We start from the raw sequence: 17,768 nt of genomic DNA, 5'->3' as shown, positions 1-17,768 counted from the left end.
CTGGCTTTGGTGGAGGATAATTAAGCCTATAAAATATGATTTCTTTATTTCAAATGGTGACTTTTGACATAGTAAAGCTTGATTTTTCTTTTTCCTGTAAGTTAAAGAAGAGCCATGTTCTGCTTTTAAAGGCCTGATTATAAAAATGTAAATTTAGATTGATTCTAATGTAATGTACTCTTCACATTCTTCTAAAATTTCCGTCACCCTTTACATGATTAAGGTAAGTGCTAATTCAGATTATAAAAACAGTGTTTAAATAATTAAAATTTGTTGCTGCTTTCAAGATGCATGTGTCCATGAAAAATGTCAGTCTGCATGGTGACATGTCATTCTGGTGAAAATATTCTGTGTGGATTAGCAAGTACCACAGCAGCTTCCACTGTTATTCATCAGTATGTAAAATCAGAGGACTGATAGGACCTCAGAAAGAAACCCAAATCCAGTAAATGACTGCTGTGAATAATACTGAGCTCTTTTCTGCACACCTTAAGTTATTTGGGGGGCTTTCATATCTCTGCATGTTGTGATTGATGTAAAAGGTGTTTAAGGCTGCTGTAACACAAAGATATGAACTTCCCAGCAGTGACGACCATTCTACACAAGAACCGTTACTTCACTGCCAGGCTAACACAAGATACATAAGATATGTATGTGAGATAGCAGAGGTGACCCAGTTAGACAGTTGTGTGGCTAGCTCTTCCTATGCTAATCTATCCTCCTCCACCCGCCTGTCTTCCTTCTGGCTTTGACCTGCCTAAAACTACTATTACATGCACTTAGTGAACCTCTAAATTAGTTCTTTGTGTAAGCTCAAAGGCAAATTTTTAGTGAAACTTCATTTTGTACATTATGCATAGAATGAGAAAATTTGCACTAGAAAAACAGTTACTGTCTCCACCTTGGACAGCCACAGAACAGAACTCAGACACAGAATCATAAGCTATGGATATGCTAGTATGTTGTAGGTATAAGCTCACAGTGTAAAACAAAACTATTTGACATGAGAATTGAGATCACTTGGTGGGAGAGTAATTTTGGTTTCTGTTGAGCGTACTGTGACAGACTGAACAGTGTCTAAGCATGAGTCAGCACTTTTCCAACTTTCAGATAAAAATGTGCATTAGTAGCAACTTAGATGAAGATAAGGCAAGATGCTAGTGGTCCTGGGCTGCCATAAGCTTAAGGACGGTAAGAGGAAGCACAAAAGCAATAGTTAGGAAAGTTAATCTAGGACAATCTGCAGTAATGGGTACAGTAAAAGTTGTTCTTTTTCTTCTTTCTTGAAAGAAGAAATGCCAGTTAATCAAAAAATGTGGGGAAAGTTTTGGGTTTTGACAATGGCACTAAATTTGTTGAAAAGTACTCTTGTAACATTTTCAAATGGAAAACTCTGCGTTTCAGTACAAATTTACTTCTCACTTTTGTTTTTCAAACTGTTTTTACATGAGTCAAAACTAAACCTTTTCAAATGACTCAATCTTAACTGTCATGGAATGCAAAAAAACCACCAACATATTAACATAAAAGGTTGTACTCATTTGCCAAAGGAAGTACTTAGGAGGGGAAATAAGACTGAAATGATATTGAAGCAATGTGGAAGCTGTGTTCTTCATATTAACAAATGGCAATCTTTCCCTTGTCCTTTTTGTTTCATCTGCATTTTGACTACACTGTAATTTTGTAAAGCACTGGTTTGCATTGCAGAGTCATGGCGCAATCATTGTTTATTGTGTTGCTGTTATATAACATCTTTTATAGGCGTATATGCTTAATTCTGATCAGATTAAAAAACACGTCGTATATGAAAATGTATAGGGAAGTGGTTGTAACAAATTCTGAGAGACAAAAACGGTGAAATTACTCTTCACAGAAGGTACACTAGCTCAGAGAAGGTACATCGCTTCAGTACCCTGAGGGCAGTTGCTGCGTAGAGGCACCTGTAGGAAAACAGTAATGATAGAGGTAAGTGGAGCTGGATGCAAAACGTACATTACAAGACGCCCTGGTATTCAGAGTCCAGTTCGAGAGTCACCTAAAAGAAATTCTTTTCCTGGCTATGCCACGTACTTCCTCTGGGGGATCTTGAGCAAGGCGTGTTTTGACCCAGATTTCAGTTTCATCCACTAACTTTTCAGTTAGTCCCCTGGTGACCGGCACCTAGATTTTCCTGGCTGAGCAGCCTAGCTTTCAGAGGTACCATGCTGCTGCTAACTTACAGTCTGACATTTCCAAGACACGCTTCCTTTTACAGCCACCGTCCTTCCCTGAATGACCTATATTTAACTGCAGGCTCACTCATGTAAGAGCTGCCTTAGGTGGCACCCTCATCTTTCAGGCATGCATTGCGACAAAAGCACAAAACATAAATAAATAAACCCGCCTTGCATCATGCCATCCTGCGAGCCTCCGCGGAGGGATACGCCTACCGGTGACATGATTCAGACTGGGGGCACAACTGACATCCGGGAGACTTCAAAGGGCAAGAAATAGGAAGAGGAACAAACCGCCTCTCTTTTTTTAGCTGTGCATAGCAAGGTTCATAGCAGTTACCCAAAGCACGGGGTAGGTGCTGTCTGTATGGGGCCGCAGCCCGTTTTCCACAGGCAGCGCCCACGCCACGCATACTGCCCGAGGCCCGCTCACGCGTGGGTGCCGACACCTGCACTTTAGCCCTAATGAAGCACGGCCCACAAGCACAAAAAGCAGGCCACCGACGGAGCGGGAACCGCCGCCCAAAACAAAGCACAACAACTCTACCGCATCCCGCATCAGGCGCCGGACCGGGACCCCTCAGCCTGGCCCTGCGCATTGAGCGATGTTTGTCCGCCATCGCGGCGGAGGAGGAGGGTGAAGGAAGCGCCGCCGCCGGAGCGAGGGGCCTGCGCCGCCGCCTCGCCCCTCGCCGCCGCCTCCCCCGCCGCTCCCCCCGCCTCGGCTGGGCCCGGCCCTCCCGGTCTCCGCGCAGCACCGGGGGCCGCAGCCCGGAGTGAAGGTCGCCAGCGGCCTCCCCCGCTCGGCCCCCGGCCCCGCTCCCGGGGTCTGCCGCCCCGCCGCGCGTCTCCCGGCGCCCCTCCGGACGGGAGGCGCCGCAGCCGCCGGGCCCGAAGATGTCGAACCTGAGCAAGGGGACGGGCAGCCGGAAGGACACCAAGATGCGGATCCGAGCCTTCCCTGTGAGTACCGGGCCTAGGCCGGGCTGAGCGGCCGCGCCAGGCCCCGGCCTCCGCCTGCTCGCAGGCCCCGCGCCCTCGCCGCCCTGTCAGCCGCGCCGTGTGCCCGGGACCGCGGGACGGGCGGGCTAGGCCGGCCATGAGTAGAGGCGGCCTGGGAGGGTGCCGCGGGTGCGAGCGGTGCTGGGTGAGCTGTCAGCCGGCCGGCGGTCTCGGACAGTCCTATGCGAGCTGCGGGGGGCTCGAGGGGGACGTGCGGGACCTGCATTCTGGGGAGCAGTGGTGTCTACCACACGGCGAGTGGGAGGTGGAGGAACTGGTCCCCGTGATTATCGTCTCCCTCATCAGTCAAATCAATTACGAAAATCCACGTACGGCGTGGGGAGGGGGGATCGCTTCTTTGTTTTCAGGGAAAAAGCCTCAAAGAAGTCCGAGATTATACGCCTACATCAACGAAATTAGTTAGCCCCGGAAGGTGTGTGTGTGTAGGGGGTGTATTTATTTACGTCTTCTGGAGAGTTTCCTCCTGATGAATTTACCGCACTCCCTGCTCTGTAAAAGAGGCTTTAAGTCGTATGATTATGAGATTTAGGTGGCACAATGCCAGCTATTCAGAAGATGTTACTGTAAACATCTAGGTGTAGGTAACTTTCATGCATGTTCGGTAGAGCCATGAGCGTGCCGTCCCTTTGAGTTACAGAGGGGAATGAGCCAGATGATTAATTTAAACTGCCATAAAGCTTGCTGTGTTTTGACAGTTGGTTCAATTAAAGCTTACAACAGCATTCACAACTACAGTGCTATTAATGGTATTGAGAAACGAGAGAAATAGAAAAGTTTCAGTCTGCCAGAGGATGGCCAGAAAGTATGTATATATGTGTTTGTCACTGTATACGTTAAAAAGAAGATACTTGATTGAGTCTCTGGCTTTTAAGGTTTAGTGTTAACTTTTTGATGCTATATCTGATTCCAGTAGGCAGTAGTGTAGAACTAATGTGGCTTGCCTTTATAGAGAAACTGGACATACCTGTTTATCTTCTCCAAGGAATATATCAATGTGTTTGTTTCATCAAAACTTTTGCTGATGAAATTAGGGAATTCCTTATATGCTCAGCAGCTAGCTTAATCGTAGCAACCTGATTTATGCATCTCTTACGCTGTCATCTACTTTTAATCATTGACAGTTCTATTTAGTGGTAAAAGTTAAAAAGAAAAAATGGCCTATGAAGTTATGAATTTCAGCTGATGAAAGGTTTTTGATCTCCAAATGATATTTACTTCTGTAAACACCCTTTTCAAAGAAGTGTTGGATTATAGGAATAAAGAAAAAGACTTACTGCAACATGGATAAGGCTAGCACACAAGTAGCACACACCTGTAAAAAATAAACCATGACAAAACCAGTATGTATATCTTACTAGAAACTGTACTAAGAATATGGCCATATTTTAACTTGATAAACTGATTCATTTATTCCAACCGTGAGTATGTCAGTATGGGTCAGCCAACAAAGGCAGACTTAGCAATAGGATGAACTTTAGTTTGTGTTTTACTTTTTTCACCAGTATTGTAAATGAGCATCTGCAGTTAGTATAGAGAATTGCTCTTGCATAAGGTTAAGTGTGATCATCAAGGTTTTTTGCTTCCAAAACTGTTTTTGCTAGCATTGTCTGGCTTTTCAGTTGCTTCAGGAATGTCTAGGTTAGAAGTTTTTTTTTGAAAGTCATCCTCTCTGTAAAGTAATTCAGTAAGTCAGTAGGCATCAATACCTACAGATCTTAAATGTTGACATCTGTTGACAGAATTTTTACAGGTGTCCCCTTCAATGGATTTTCTTTAAGACATTTAATTGACAAGTCTGTTGATGAAGTCTTTACAGAAAAGAAGCATGTACTTGGTTGAGAGATTTGGAGGGTTTTCCTTTCATAATTGCAGAAGGGAATAGCTGCAGTTTGTGCAAAAATTTTAATATGGATTTTGTGGAGGCCTAAGGGGATGTATAGCTTTGGTCCTGCGAATAGTGCCACTGGCTGCAGTGGGATTATTCCTGTCAATGAGGTTGCATAGGTGTAGGGGATAGAGCCTATATTTAGAAAGTGTACTATTTGTACTTCAGCTACTGAGATTCACTCTTTTATTTCAAATTTGGTGGTTCTGCACTTCAGTTCTCAATTAAAATATGCTTCCAGAGGTGACTTCATGGGCTGCTTCAATTTGTCTTATTGATCATCTTTCTTCAGCAGGTCTGTCTGTTGTAAATTAGTTTGCTTCTTGCATGGAGGTAGCTATTTACTATTGCATTAAATTAGAAGTAGCCAAATTGGACAGGAGGCAGCTACCCCCATGTAGGTTCTTTAATATTTTTTTCATAATGTTTTTATATTTCTGGTATTGATGTATTCTACAGTAGCTAGAGGAAAGGAGAAATAGTCATATATTACTGCACCAAAGTTTTCCTTTTCTGCCTTACTAGAAACTAAGTAGAAATTGAGCAAAACCTTTGGAAACCACCAGTGTTGCACATAGAGGTTATAATGTTCTGAAATTAGTTCTATTCTGTATTCCTTCTTTATTTTTTTTTTTTTGCAATTGGTGGCAGCTTATCTGTCACCCCAAGTGTCCATTACTGTTTGCTAGCTCCTGGTATGTGCTCTGTGCTTTTTCTTACCTCAAGGGCAATGACTTTGAGTACATGGCGTACTGTTTTGAAGCAAGTTGTAGAGTAATCAAAAGTGCTTGAGGAAAATAGTTTTCTATACATTTAACCAAGTTTTCTGCTCACAATAGAAAAAATGTATTTATTTTCCTTTTTTAAACATGAGCTTAGTAAAAAGAAGTTTCTTGTCTTCTCTTGGTGGTCTTGACTTAGACAACGATAAACTTTGCATCAGAAGTAATCCAGCTGAGGATGCAGTCTTTCTTGAGACTTCAGACTTGGACATTTTAAAAAAAAATCTGGAAAGAATAATGAAATATTTTTAATGAAAGTACTGTATGTTCAGTAAAACGAACTGATGAGATTGTTTGTGTAGTTAAGTAACTGCATGTACCACTGTAGAAGACTTTGATTGTGCTGCTTTCAATAACTGCTCATGCTGTTTTTTACAGCTTCATCATATATAGCTGTTCTGTATTTGTATAAGGCCTATCCAGGTAGCATTCAGAGCAGAGTTAAAGGAAGAGATGGAATAGAGTAAGAGTGCTTTCAAGCGAGTGTAGTTTTTTTTGTTTCTTAAGCAGTCTTTAAATAAACTTTCTTGTTTGAAATTCATACACATTGCAACAAATAGGGTTATGTTGAGGTTGGACACTAAAAGTAACAAAATAGAATGATTGGGTTGGAAGGGACCTGAAAGATCATTTAATTCCACCCCTCTGCCATGGGCAGGGACACCTTCCTCTAGAAAACTGATTTCTTAAGTGTCAGGTAATTTTCAGTCATGTAAGTTGGATGTAGTTTGGAAGTTTTTAGGTTTTTGGTTTGGTTTTTTTTTTTATGATTTGGAGGAGTGCGGTAGTATTCTTGCTGAAAGCACAGTATGTACATTATGCGAAAGTGCAGGTTTGGTACTTTTGCAAAACATGAATTAAGTGCACCTATTCTGAGAAGTGTTGGGAGTTGTTTTCTTACCTTCTGTGGTTTAGTATATAATATTCTCAGGGTCTCAGATTGGCTTTCTTTGTTTAACTGTCAGTGAGCCCATTACTGCTGGCTACAAGAATACTTTAAAAGCTCTCAAACAAGCTTGCAACAAACTTAGTGTGTGGATGATTCAGTTGATTTGTGAAAAAGTGGTGCCAAAGAATGTTAAATTTGCACATAAAACTTTCGGAAAGATGTGATGTCTGTACCAGAGATATAGCATGTATAAATTATGTTTCCTGTAAGCGTTTGAGCTGTGTTGCTGGGACTGTTTAGCTAGTGGAAAACAGTAGCTTTAAATGTGGTTTTGGTGGAAAAGTTCTACAAAATTAAATAATGCACTTCTTACAGAAGTAAACAAGGAGAATTTGGAAAGCATTTTGGGAATTTATTTTCAAAAATCATGGAAGTAATGTTGTGTTGAGTGAATGTTTTTGCAAGAACATACCCCCCTTTTCTCAGTGCAGTGTGTCGGTTGTCACCATAAAATAGTTTGGACAGATCTGCCTGAAAACCAGCATGACTTGGTGTAGGTTACTGGGTTTGATCTTTATAGTCAAGGTTTTGTTGAGTGCTTTTAATAATTTTCATTTCCTGCAGAGCTATATCTTCTCTAGGGCAACGCTACAAAGTAGTGTTTTGCCAGTTCTCCGAACTGTTCCAGTAGATCAGTATTGCATGGTTACATTATGAATTCTGAAAAGTATTTAGAGATATCCTACATATGTATTTGCAATAGAATAAGTCTTTCAAGTATGTGTGTTTATATATATGTATAAAAACTTCACTGATTCATTTTGTTTGAAATACCTGTACCATAGAAAATTCTCATTTCATCTGGTCTTGTGCAAAAAGGCAGACAGCCTTTTGTTTCTTTCAGACCCATTTATCAATTGATGTTGCTTCTTCCTCAAAGTTCTGTAAACTTAGAAGTAAATGGCTTCAACTGTTCCATCAGAAAGTATTAAGACTCATATTTTCATTGCCACTGCACCATTCTCCTCAGATCTAACAGCCACTTGTTTCATGCTTTGTGTAGGCAGAAGGCTTTTTTTTTTTTTCCTCAGGGAATGCTGACTGCTTCTGTGTTTTGTTCTGAATTTTGGGGAACTGATGCAAGTTGAGATGAGGTTTGTTAAATTTACGCTTCAACCTAAAATGTGTAGATCTACCAATTCAAGAAGTTGATCTACATTTGGTGTCTTCTGTGAGCATTTTATAGCAGGTAAACCATAGAAAATGTGCTGAACTGTAATTAAGTTTTTATGTGTTCCGATTATGTAAGCAATGCTTATATTTCTTCTTTGGCCTATAACCAATGCGGCATGCATGCTATACCAGAGAGTGGATAGAGTCATGGAGGATGGGATGAGGTTAGAATTGGAGATAGTTTACTGCAGGCTTTTTCAGTTCTGATTAAAATAATGTAAGCCCACTCTGTGCAGCAAGATCTTTTGGTCAACTTAATATTTTACAGGGTTGGTTTTGTGAATCCTGATTGCTTTATATTCTCAAACATGTATATATATACGAGCATCTTAGCTATTAACTCATATAGTTGATACAGTAGTACAAAGTTAATGTTCACAACTAAAATGATAATAGGTTTAAAGCCTAGAATTAAACCAAAAAAACCTAAAACACTGTTTATCTTACTCAAAGGGGAAAGGTGGCTTAGTGTAGGTCTCTCTGCCCCCTCATTCTTGTGTTATACAGTAGTGCGTTATTAAACAGGAGTTACTGTTTTTTCCCTGGTAGTGGTAGGTAAAAGGGCTTTATGAGAGTTGCTGTAAAACTGATCAGGAGTTTTTGGTGTTCTGCATAAAGAGTTACAATAATAGTAAGGAACATAAAAATTTAAGTGAGTTTTCCCTTAGGAAAAAAAGTTACTTGTTTCAAAATGTTTCTTTTTCTTAATCTGTTTTGTGCAGGTGTACACAGTGTAAGTGGCAGCCTTTCTCAATTTCATACATGTATTCTGAAGTCTTTGATCTATAGGGCAATTAATCAGTAGTATAGGTGCTTTTAAATTTTCATCATCTCAACTGATCTTCAGTGTCTGATAATCTCTCTGTATGTGATGAAAACATTTTGTGACAGACTGGGACAGGTTTTCTTAAGATTAAGTGCTGTCATGAAATGAATGGTGATTCTGTTAGAGTCTGAAATAGGTTCTTGACCTTATGCGTATGATCACTGGAGGTTATATCTGGGTTGCTGTACCTGTGGAATAGCAACTCTTGAGAAGTGAGCTTGTGTTTCTCATTCTGAGTCAGTTTTTGCAGAAACAAGGAGTAGGAAAGTGCTGTGGTAGAAAACAATAGCATGGCCAAGCATACTTCTTATGTATAATTTTTCTTAAGTTCAGTTAAAACCAGTAGAATTTTTAAGTCACTAATGGTTCTTTCATGAGGGTGAAAGTACTGGTGTATCAGCAGAAGTACCTACTGTTGGATGACTTAAAAGGACTTCCTCATTGACGTTTTTAACATGCATTTTGGGGAAGGAGAAAAGTGCCTTTTATACCCAAGTATAGGAAGGAGAACAAAACTGTAATAAACATGTTTGGATGGTGCATGCTGTGGAGTTGCTGGGATTCTTCAAGTAGTTTTAGACAAAATTAGTGTTTGAGGGCTTGAAACTGTCTTGCTTGAAGTTTAAATAAGGTATAATAGTATGGAAAAATTTGCGCAGTAACTTGCTTTATTTGTTTATGGTTATGGATGAGGTGTATTTGTGGAAATGCCAATTTTTGGTTTAGTACTAATGAGCATAAACATTAAATACAATAATAAATTATGCATGTGAATGATATGAAGTTGGCTAGCTTATATAATAAAATTCACAACATTCATTTCTTGTACTACATATAGTCTGAGTACAGGCTCTGTGTGTCTCTTACATTTTGCATGGAACAATCTTTATTGAAATAAATTCTTTTTACTTCCTCACTACTTCTGCTTTTAAAGTGTTGGTAGCATCTGGGCAGACCAATTTTTTGATAACTGATATTTTTGGGGTTTTAATTAATTATTTTTTTTCCCATTGCACTCATTCTGGTGTAAGTCTTGCTCTTTCAAGCACTGCTGATTTGTGCATCCAGTCATGGTGCAAAAATCCCCCCAGAGAAAGGTTATTGTCAGCATGCAGTGGTATTGATTATCTGTAAATGTGTAAGTAAATTATTAAGTGTGTCTTCCTTCTCCTTCTGAAGTAAGCAAAAAAGAAGTCCTCTCTACTATCATAAAATTCTATTTTATTTACTGTACAAATACTTGTATTGTTACGGTGATAGCATAATGGAGGAGGAGTTGTCATCAAGCCCCCAAGGTCTCTAAAAGCCCTCCTCCCCTCCCTTGCCCTTTCTTCCTTTATTCCCCCCCCCCCATCATTCATTGTGTTCCTTGTTTTGAAATGGCCTCAGGAAATGTGCCTACAGTCTGTATAAATTGGCGTATATTTCGTGTATTTTCTCTTTAAATAGTGTTGATTTGTGAACAACTGTAAAATATTGAACTACTTGTAGGTTTGTTTACAAAAAAAAAAAACAAAACAAACAAACAAAAAGCACCCACCCACCCTCCTGCAAAACAAACCAAAACAAAAAATCCCCAAAATGAAATAAAAAACCAGAAATGATTCTTGTGGGATTTGCACTGAAGTTCAGTGGGCAAGGAACGGGCCATTTGTGGTTCAGGGAAGCTTTCTGAACCTAGATCATTGAGGGTGGAAAGTTAATGAACTAATGGATTTGTTTTTTGCAAAGAGACGTGGTACCCCTGAGGAGACTCTGCCTTCCACAGAAGGTACATGTGTGCAGAACAGCATTGCTTTTTCCACTGGCAGTTCTTAACTGGGATTGAGGCATGCAGCATCCTCGTTATTCTTTAAAGTCATTAAAATGTTAATATTATACAAATCATCAATAGAAAAGATTTGCCAAAAAAAAACCACCATGAGTTTACCTTTTCCTAGATTAATGCTGTGGATTTCTACTTTGTAGTGTTGGAATAATGTGATCACATACTGAATCAGAGTTTTAAACTTAGGTTTGGTTTGTTATTTTATCAAAAAGAGAGGAAATATTTCTGTGGGTTTAGGGTTAGGAGTGATATGAGTAGCAGGCTGGGTTCTGATAGTGCTGCTTCTGTGTTCAGTGACCTGTTGTCTGTTATGGCTACTGCATTTTACCTGGGATGCTGCAGTCCCATGCTTGGGTTTTAAAAGGAGATGGAGTGTCAGGGACCTAAATCAGATTGAATGTTATAGCTATTTTTAATCTTTGCTAGTAAGTCTTGTTAAGTTGTAAGTAAACAATCATCTTTCCTTTCTTAAGACTTTTGTGGGTTGGAAGTAATTCTAGTAGAAGAATGAGCCACCTTCCATATACTGCAGGGTAAGGGTCTGCACATGGGCAGTTGTCCTCAAAGCAGCTTACTTGGGGTATTTGCAGTTGAACAAATAGCTTGCTCATAGTCACATAGTTCTTGGGTTTTGAAAAGCGTGTCCTTGGCTGTTCTAAGATTTTACTGCAGTGCAATGCAGATGACTTGAATGAAATTTTTAGGGTCTGTCCCTTGTTTGTAGATGAGGAAAGGCATGCCCAGTAGTTTGTAAAATTTTGTGCCACTGTTTCCACTGTCTGTCATTTCACCTTTGACAGGCGTGTATTTAACAGCTATGGGCATGCAGCTGAGCTCTTGAAGTGCAGATGTACCTGTCTCTCCCTGTGCCTTCTAGACCTCCAGGATACTGCTGACATATGAGGGTGATGATTCATTCCCAGAAATTCAGCTCTTCTTCATTCCATTTCTGCTGTTCTTGTTATGTTCAAGTATTTTCTTTTAACACTGACTTCGTTTAGAATTGAAAACTTAAAGCTATTGTCTTTCAGGAACATTTTTCCTGCTGTTGCACAAGCCTTTCAGACTTTTTCCCCCCCATAACTTTGAGTGAAGTTGTTTTAGGATTGTTGCTTCTAAAGTGGGTCAAGATGGCTCAGAATTTATCATTAGTCTTCAAAATATCAATACTCATTTTTATTCTTTTGGTCAGGAGAGAGGAAGTAGGCATATTTTTGGTGTCAAATCTTTGTATTTGTTCTTCTGTTTCATTCAGAACGGTTTGGTTTGGTTGGTTTTTTTTTGTGTTGTTTTTTAAACAATTCTTAAAAGTCTGTCCTGACATGCCTTCTTTTTTTCCCCATACATGTTATTTGAACTTTAAATAATCAATACAACTGCAGAAATAAGACAGAAACTTAATTTATGTCTGAAAATGCTTTTCTTACCTTGCAGAGTTAAATGTGAAAGATCAGACTTTCTGAAGTGTAAGCTTAGATCTAAACTTCAGCTCTGATGGTTTCCAAATTAGTACAGAAGTATAGACAGTTGTTCTATACTACTGTTAGGTTGAAGTGTTCTTAGGAAATAAGTAGTTTCATTGTAGGTGTTTTATAATCCTTCGTTTTCAGGCACTATAGTAATGAACACTGGAGAAATGTTACTGAATGTGTTAAAAAGAATCTTGGTTAATAGTACAGGCAATGTCACTACTTTGGCTATGTAAGCACTTCCATTCTGTAGTAGTGTCAACTATCTTTTGAACTAGAACTTCCTATATTCAGCCTCTTACCAGTTCAGTTCTTCTAGAAGCTTGCACAAAAGCAGTTGTTACCTTTCTAGAGACAATGCTTTTAAAGCAAGTTTCATAATGGGATGGCAGGTGGGCAGGAGCTTGTACCACGGCAAGGGGAGATTTAATCATTTACAGATGATGCTTTTTCAGAGGCATTTATATTTGTCTCCAGGTGCTGGGATGGGGGAGGTAACTTTAAAACTGGCATTTCTGTATTTTTAATTAAATATTGTTCTGCTAGCCTCTTTAGGCAAAGCATGCAGTTGTAGAATAAGATTCCTGGTGTAATCAGTAGCATCTTTAAAAATTTATGTTGAAAAGAAGTTAATATTGTTTTTCCACAGTATTCAACCCTTCTGGAGGACAACATCCTTCAGGCCTTCCTGACTAAAGCATATAGAATCATAGAATAGAATCATAGATATGAAATAAACACGTGTATTTCAAGATGTTTGGGTCTTGGGGAAAATAAATAGTAAGACAGATGAATGTGTAAGAGACAGTTAAGCTTTGTTGAAGTGACTGTAAGTACTGTATTTACTGACTTTGATTATCCTATGATGTTACTTAACTTACTGATGAAGTTTTTATACAGAACCTTAAAGACTGGTTTGTATGAATCCATATATACACCAATAAGTGAATGAAAAATGAGGCCGGTGTGCTATCATTCATTTTTCATTGACCCACTCAGACGAGTAATATTCTGTATGAATATTCTGTATGAATATCTTCTGTATGAATGAGAGTTCTGTTTGTATTGGTGAGAGTGACTGTTGGAAGATGTGTTTTGTAAGTTGAGCATTATGAATTGCAAATTGAACCTGTAAGTTGACTTTTAGGCTAATGTAGATTGTCCTTAATGGACCTCTAGGAGAGGAAAAAGAAAGGTAAGTTTGTCCGTGAACTTGCATGTGTTGTGCAAGAGTCTGAATCTGTAATGGAAAAAATGAAAAAATTGCTAAATCAGAGAGTCTGAAGTGTCTTAGAGTAGTGAATACTCATGGACCTTGTTTTGGATTAAATAGGTGCTATTAAATAGTATGTTCCTGCAATTTACTGTTGACTAAATATGTTGTGTTCTACAGTTGAGAGATGATGTCTTCTGAAAGGCTGTTGACCTTAGTCTTTGTGTATACCATGCATTCTTACAGTTGATCATTAGTAGTTATAGACATAACACAAAGCATGAGTGGTGGGAAGGTGTGGGAAGGTCTGTAAATGGGGAGATGTCTGTCTTCACAGAATCAGCACTGTGTAATTTTGTGTTTCACTTTATGCTTATTTGTTTGCCTCTCCAGGTTGTTTCCATTGTTTATGTATTGTTTAAAGAAATGAAACAATAAGTTTTAGATTACCCTTTGCTTTGTGTTTATTCAGTAACTGCTCAAATTTACATAGTTCATAGTCACAGTTCAGATGAAGTAGGTCATTGGGAGGAGTTGGTGTTCTCATTTTTCCCCCATCTTTCCTCCAGGATATAATGTTCCACAGATTTGTAAGACTAAAGTTGAGGAAGAGCATTTGGGGGAAAAAAAGAATAAATTGTATTAAAAGTTGAAATTTAGAGTAAGTGAAGTATATTGGCAGTTTGGGGTTAGTTTCTTTCTTAATCAGTTCCTGAAATGTGAAATTAGTCTGATATTTCTTTCAATTTGTTCAGTCTCCTAGACATGTCAAAACTGTTGCTGCAGTATGACATTTTCTGTTAAGGACTTATTTTAAACTTTTCATATAGGCTGTTAAATTGCTATTGTGTGGTGAAGCTCTTGTCAGGTCTACCTATAGTGCTGCCAAACGTTACCTTTTGAGAGGAGGAACAAATCTTTTTTTCCTGGGCTTTAGATTTACTAGAAAAGGAAGTTCTTGGAGGATATTACAGTTTGCTGTAAGGCTTATCAAAACCAATCAACCAAACCCCTTCCTCTTCAAGCTCCCACCCTGAAGCAGCGCTTGTTTTATGATGAGACCAGTAGTACCCCTAGACAATGCCTTGGAGGTAGACCAAATCTGTCAGGCACTACACAGGAGGTACAACTCCATCTTTTAAGGAACAATCACATTTTAATCTAGTTACCTCTTTTGCTCCATGCTAGCAGAATAGCTTTTAATTGCTGCAGAACCATTTTAAGCAAAGTGGGGAAGGAAGGGGTTTTGCTGCAGCTCTTGGGTGTTTCAGTTGACAAAGTTGTGTGTTTGACTTGCTTCTGCTGCATAAAGCCTGACAGAGCTGGGAAGGAGAGGTGGATATTGCGGTTCCTGCATTTCTGTTACTATTGTCATGGAGCCCTGCCTGTTGTACAGAGGTTCACGCCTTTTTTGGGGTCAGACTAGAGATGCTTTTTCTCTTGACCTTTATGGGATTACTGTCAGCACTAGTTACTCAGCTCATCTTCTGAGCCCAGAATGGAGCATGGTGCAGGCCGTGAATATTTCTTGCGGGAGGAATCTGGAGAAGTTTAGTGTAGAGATTGCCCACCCAAACAAGGATAAGGCTTGTATCTTAAGGGATGAGTGAAGAGCAAAACGCATGTATAAAAAACATACATCAATACTTAATATTGTAAATGATAACTGCCATATGCCATAAGCAAACTACAGACATAGATTCCCACCACCACACACACCCCTCTGAGGGAGTATAATAGTGTAGTAGGCATTTCCTGACACTCCTAGGAGATGTGGATAATACTGGATCATCATCTCCAGTTTTGTTACAAGTCACCTTTGAGCAAAAGCCTAGTTATTAGGATCAGTTTTGGTGGCACATTGCTATGACTTCCCTGTCACTCTTTCAGCGGATGGCCAAAGTGGGCTAGATGCAGGAGAACAGCAGTAGGTCATGGTGCCCCTTACTTTCTTCATGCTCCCTCTCTTAGCTTCCAGTCATGTTTTTTGGTGTGTAACAGTCAACCTGTTCAAATAACACTATAGAGGAATTTTATACCTGGTTGTTTTGGTAGTTCAGAGATTAGTTGTTCTTATTTGTGAGTGTGTTACAGAGTTGTTAGCTTCTTGAGTGCTGATGTTTCTTAGGCAATGAGGTGTAGCCAGTATATCCTCTTCCAGATATGCTCATTGCTGTACAATGATCAAAACCTCAAAATTTGGAGAAGTATAAATGTTGAGCTCTCCGTTTATCATTAATAGGGGTGCATTTTATCTGCTCTGTAGTTGAAGAATGTGTAGTTCCATATCTTAATATGCTATTTTGAGATATTCTTGGAGCAAACGCTAGGCAATGGATCTCCTGTCATTTCCAATACTTGTATTTTAAATTTAACAATATTGGAAGGGTTTATAAAATTTCAAGTAGTGATTAGGTTCTGAGGCAGAAAATGTGTTGCTCTTGACCTTTTCTGGATAACCTCTGCCAAGTTTCATTCAGAGGGAAGGATCCTGGCTAAGGATGCTGAGTTATTGTGTAACAGATTATTTAATATTATATTGGTGAATGCCCTGTCTTGAAATGGAAGTAGACTGTTAGTTCCGTCAGCCTCCCTTGCCTTTTGGACTGTAGGTCAGGACCCCTGTGGTGGCAGTTTTAGATGGCAGCAGTCAGCTCCTGCTCATTTGGTCCGCTGAGGGGCAGGAAATGAGGAAGTGAGAACAGGCTGCAATTACTAGGTGCAAATGTTTACTCTCAGAACTGCTAACTAACTTTGTTGGTATCCACTCACTTCCTTCAGGGTAGAGAGCATAAACACTTGAATTCTGTACTTTCAGTGGGCTCCCAGTGCAGTGCTCTGGTGCATTAGACCTAAAGGATGTCATGAAAAGGAATGAGGCAGATGATACTTATGTTTTCTGAAAACTTTGACAAATACTGTGCTGCAATAATCATTTCCAAATTGATCTGTTTCACCTGGTAGTGTATAGAATTGTGGTAAGTGCTCTGCAGCTGGTCTGTGGAAAATTTCAGTAGTGGTGTTTGTGCCCTGTTCTGCAAGTGTGTTTGCAGTCTATTTAAAACTTCTGAGAATTAACAATGCCCTATTTGGTCTGAGATCTTTGTGAGAACTTTACAGAACTTGTCTAGAAACTTCTTTTGCAAGGATGAGAAGCTATGTCTAGTCTCTAGTACTGTGATTACTAGTTCAAGTGTCTCCTGTTTTTACTGGTTTGTAAATTCCTGCTGGGTACTCCTGCTGAAATTCTGTAGGCCAGCTATAGGCTCTTCCTCACTTCCTTCTTAACCACCTCTTGCTTAAGAAGACGAAGTAGCTACTTCTGGTAAAAAGAAGCTGGTGTAAACAATCAAGAATTCAACAGATTCTTAACTGTTTACTGCTGTAAACTGCCTTTCCTTACAATTCATCTTTTAAGGAACTCTTCTAAGTAAGAGGAGCAAGTTCTGTAGTGTTAAGGTCAAAACCACCAGCCAGTTGGTTCCAGCATGTATTAATGCATCATGGGGTTGTTTCTCCCAGGGACAGGATGTTGCACTTCCCTTTAAACTAAATGAATAGGAGGTAGATGGTAATATTTTGCATGAAGTTTTATGTTAGTACCAAAGCTACTTGAATAGAGCTGTTTGACCCTTTTGACTTAAGGAATGACAAAGTTATTTGGAAGAGCTGATGTCTACTTTTAGCTTCTAGGAGGGAGAGATGGAGAAACCTATTCATGACTGTTACTAGCTTTACCTGCTGATGTCATGCTTTTCAGGTGGCAGTAGACTGCTGACAGTGTTTGTTCATTCTCAGAGACTTCAATAGGATGGACAAATGTTGAAGAAAAGGGCTTGCATGTGTCTGATCCTGCAGTATGGCAGTACTGTGGCATAAAGGATCTTTTGAGTCTTTTGCTGACTTTTTTTTTTTTTGGTGGATTGATTGCACTTTCATGTACAATGACATTTTAGTCTAATTTCCTCAAGATGTACTTCTGCTACACTTTGAGCTCAGATGTTTATGTGTTAAAGTTGCATCTTTGAATCATTAGCATTTGGGCAGTGGTTTGTGGAAGTTTTCCAACTAGTGGCTTCTTATAAACATCTCTCTCTTCTGCCAATAACAGACTTGATCTCTCTCCCATTCCCCAAGAAAGGTAATGTTCAGATAAACTGGAGTGCATTTATGTATTTCCTCTCTTTGGACACTGGTTTCTTACTATCTTGATGAATCCAAGAGTAACCACTACTGCAATTACTGGGACTTTGCTTCTGAAAGATTTTTCTCAACCTGGGAGTTTGTTTGTTTTGTTGGGTTTTTTTTTTTGTTGTTTTCTTCCCAAAGCACCAGCAGAAGCAGTAATCTAGTTTTTGCTTAAATCTGCAAGACTGGAAGGCACAAGCAAGGCATTACAAGTACAAC

General features: G+C 39.5%; 1 protein-coding gene across 1 annotated transcript in view; it reads left to right on the top strand.

The window, feature by feature from the left end:
* The first annotated feature begins 2,801 nt into the window (after positions 1-2,801).
* CUL3 (cullin 3) overlaps positions 2,802-17,768 on the top strand; it is a 58,808-nt gene continuing 43,841 nt past the window's right edge. The window contains exon 1 of the mRNA XM_062638872.1: positions 2,802-3,176. Within this exon, the coding sequence (XP_062494856.1) occupies positions 3,111-3,176 (66 nt within the window). The 5' untranslated portion in view covers positions 2,802-3,110. The remainder of the gene's footprint in view (positions 3,177-17,768) is intronic.

The sequence above is a fragment of the Pezoporus occidentalis genome, unplaced genomic scaffold, assembly GCF_034315485.1.
Source record: "Pezoporus occidentalis ecotype Australia unplaced genomic scaffold, CSIRO_AGI_Poc_V1 ctg59, whole genome shotgun sequence".
Lineage (NCBI taxonomy): Eukaryota > Metazoa > Chordata > Aves > Psittaciformes > Psittacidae > Pezoporus > Pezoporus occidentalis.
The sequence above is the reverse complement of the archived record's forward strand: the minus strand, read 5'-3'. Positions and strand labels throughout refer to the sequence as shown.